Source organism: Arachis duranensis, chromosome 4 (assembly GCF_000817695.3).
Source record: "Arachis duranensis cultivar V14167 chromosome 4, aradu.V14167.gnm2.J7QH, whole genome shotgun sequence".
Classification (NCBI taxonomy): Eukaryota; Viridiplantae; Streptophyta; class Magnoliopsida; order Fabales; family Fabaceae; genus Arachis; species Arachis duranensis.
The window spans coordinates 101024869-101028163 of record NC_029775.3 but is presented as its reverse complement, the minus strand read 5'-3'; the positions used below and the strand labels follow the sequence as shown (position 1 = coordinate 101028163).

The window sequence follows — 3295 nt, the reverse complement described above, 5'->3', positions numbered from 1 at the left end:
TGGTGATCTTTGCTTGTTGGGGGAATAAGGGCATTGGCCAATGATGGTATGCAACTATGCATACATGCCATATATATCTTCTTTCCATTTATATGGTTTCTATTGGGCAGTGGTTTTGGTTCTTATTTTATTTATTTATTTCATTTTATATGTTCTTAATAGTTGTTGTGCTTGGAGTTTGGGTCTTTGGGAAATGGAATCATGCTACTGTACTAAAGGTTACCACTCCGGTGAATATTTAAAAAAAATTTCGACCAGTGAAAAATGTGATAAATATCTCAAGAAATGGATCAAATTGAGCAGTCACCTCACTATTATATCCTACATTTAAATTTGTTCTTGTACATGCTTTCCCACACCTGAGACTAACAAAATATTACAATGTACATCCTTATATTAACGATAAAAAGGGAACTCACTCGTCCATCATTCAACTTTGGCTATCACCTCACCAGGCATGTTGCTTTCTACAACAGTCTCCCTTACAAATCTGGGATTCAATGAGAAAATATTAAAGCAGAAAATACAAAATAAACACATGAGAAAAGTTTTTCACTTATTTCAAACCAAGGATCACGTACCTTTCCAATTTTTCCCGTGATGATTGCAATATATAGATTGAGAGGATGAAAGATAACATGAGCCCTGAAACATCCATGGAAGTGGCAGCAAAAATGTACTTGGTGAAACTAACTTGACAAAGTTATCAGCAAAACTTGGAAACAGGACATTCCGTTTTCTTTTTTTTTTTGGTATTTTTGTAGAAGGTATTTCAATTAATTTCAGTCCTCAGCTCTGTGTGTTTGTGTGTGAGAGAGGGTTATTCTTGCAATCCTATGTCAAATTCTCAGCCAGGGATATTTGTGAGGTTCCGAGATACTAACTCAATTTTCAATGGATTGGTCACAGAAATAAGTTGACGATCCTTACTAAGAGTAGTTCTGTGTTTAATAAGATATTACTTACAATTACAAAACAAAATAGCAAAAAATAACATTTTATTTACCTGAACCAAACAGAACGTAAAATCCAGAAGCTACATCTATATCTGAATGCTCCTTCCTGAAATAATCCATAATGCATCTCTAATAATTTGTTTTCACAAAAATGATGAAAGAATGGCATATTTCTCATACAAACTAATGAAATTCTGAAAGAATAATTACTTGATATTATGTTACAATGTGATATGTGCAACAATACTAACTTTTTTGAGCTTGGAGTGGCAAAATATACAGAGTATGAATATATCTAGCCGCAAATCAAATAATACCAACCATGTATATCTCACAAGTATATGCTTTGGCCAATGCTGCGAATCCCAGAATTGTTTCCGAATCTCAGGATGAATTTCAACATCTGAAAATTCATAACAAAAGCTATGAGCATAACAAAACTTTATTTAATCATGTACAGCAATCTTTAACTTAAATACATATAGGTAATAGCATATTAGCTTCTTTTATCTTTCTTTTTCCCTTGTATACAGAAATATTCCAAATCGCAATTGAAATTGTACAAGCTTGGGAAAATGTAGAAGTGGAGTGATCATGCAAAATAGTGCGCCGAATTTTATTCATATATAAAAAAATTAACAACCTTCAATGAAAACATGAGAGAAAATTATCACCAAAAATGTCTATCTGTTGGCAGTTTTAAATAAACCTTAGAAACATCGAAGTAAAAAGTTTTTAAGACTTGAAAAAGTTTTCAAGGCCATTCCATGACACTTCCAACACATAGGACGAACCATGGAAAGCACATACCTAAGAGTAATACTTTTCATTTACAAATAGTATAAGTAGAGAGGAACTACGTACAGTGATGAGGCATGTCCACAACTTTTGCAGTGACACCATGGAAATCGTTACCTGAATACCTCTGCATGACTCAAAATATTCCAGTAAATTCATTTCCTAGTTAGAAAACATATGCTTTATAACAAGTCTTTGTTGTTTGGCATCCATGAACTCATATGATCCACTTGATGACTAGAATAATTAGATAAACTCAATAAGTTCCTGTCAGAACTATCTTAAACACATTACCAGCTCTACTTCGATCATCGGGACCTCCGTACTTTTCCGATTTACAACCAGAAGCCATGGGATTAAGAACTTTTCTCTTCCAACTTGAAATGATCTAGCAGATTAAAAAAAAAAAAAATCAGAATCACCTCTTAACAAAGTTTTTAAGTCCACTTACTGACACATTGTTCACTACTACTACACATCACCTCAATTCTTACATCAATAAAATTCCAACGTCTCCTCAATCATACAATCTCAGTTTTTTTTTTTTTAATTCTTTATTATTATTACAAAACAGAAAACCACAAGATCCCTAATTAGGATAAGAAAAACAACGTATTCCAATCAGCTATCCAAATACATAAACTAATAAAATCAATTGACTAATCAGGTTTAAAAACTTTCATAGAGCCCTAATTATTGTCTAATTGGGAAGACGAAGCAGACCTCGCGATTGACGGCGAAGATGGGGCAGTGGCGGCCAATGAGATCGTGCCAAACCGTTCTAGACTGCAATCACCAGAAAAAAGAAAAGAGAGTAACCAAACGGCGTCGTTCGGAAGAAGAAGTAGAAAAATGAAAATGAAAATGGGAACGAACGGAGTGGTATTGACCCATGCGGCTCATGGGAACGATGTCGCCAGGTCTATAAGCGACGGCGAAGGTTGAGAAAACTGACGGAAACAGCAACATGAATAGCAATTGCCACGCTGAAAGGAGCCATGGTTTCGACCAAGTACTGGTAGATGCAGCCATGGATTCTATGAACTACAACTAGCTTCCAATAAACTCAACGCTTCTTTTGCTACTGCGTTTTGAAGGTTTTTTTTTTTGGACAGTGAATACTAGTTTTTCTGTCATAGGCTCATAGATAAGCCGATTCATTATTTGGGCCAGGTTAGATAAGTCGTTATTTCAAATGGGGCCCAATATTGGAGTTAGGTTGTAATGGAGGCCCAAGACATCCATTAGGAAGCGAAAAAAAAGTAGACTATTCCCAAAATCTAGCCCAAAAACAAAATAATAACTACAGCCCCAAAAAGATTAAATCAAGAGAAATAATATTTTGGTATAGTATCAACATAAAACAAAATTGTAATTACCAAAACAATAAAAACATAAAATAACGTTGTGATCTTCACGAATTAAATCGGTAATTAATTCGGTCATACCACTGGATCATCAGGTCATTGATTCAACATTTGAATCACTAATTTACTAATTCGATCATAATTGAACAAAATTATAAAAATAAAATTAAAATA

At 34.0% G+C, this 3295-nt stretch overlaps 1 protein-coding gene across 1 annotated transcript; it reads right to left on the bottom strand.

The window, feature by feature from the left end:
* Window positions 1-237: 237 nt before the first annotated feature.
* LOC107485268 (uncharacterized) lies at window positions 238-2856 on the bottom strand. The gene is given in 8 exon segments (XM_021140751.2): window positions 238-490; window positions 582-645; window positions 1007-1062; window positions 1278-1359; window positions 1821-1881; window positions 2049-2204; window positions 2469-2540; window positions 2631-2856. Coding segments are annotated over 8 exon segments (711 nt in total). The 5' UTR covers window positions 2787-2856; the 3' UTR covers window positions 238-426.
* Window positions 2857-3295: the final 439 nt, after the last annotated feature.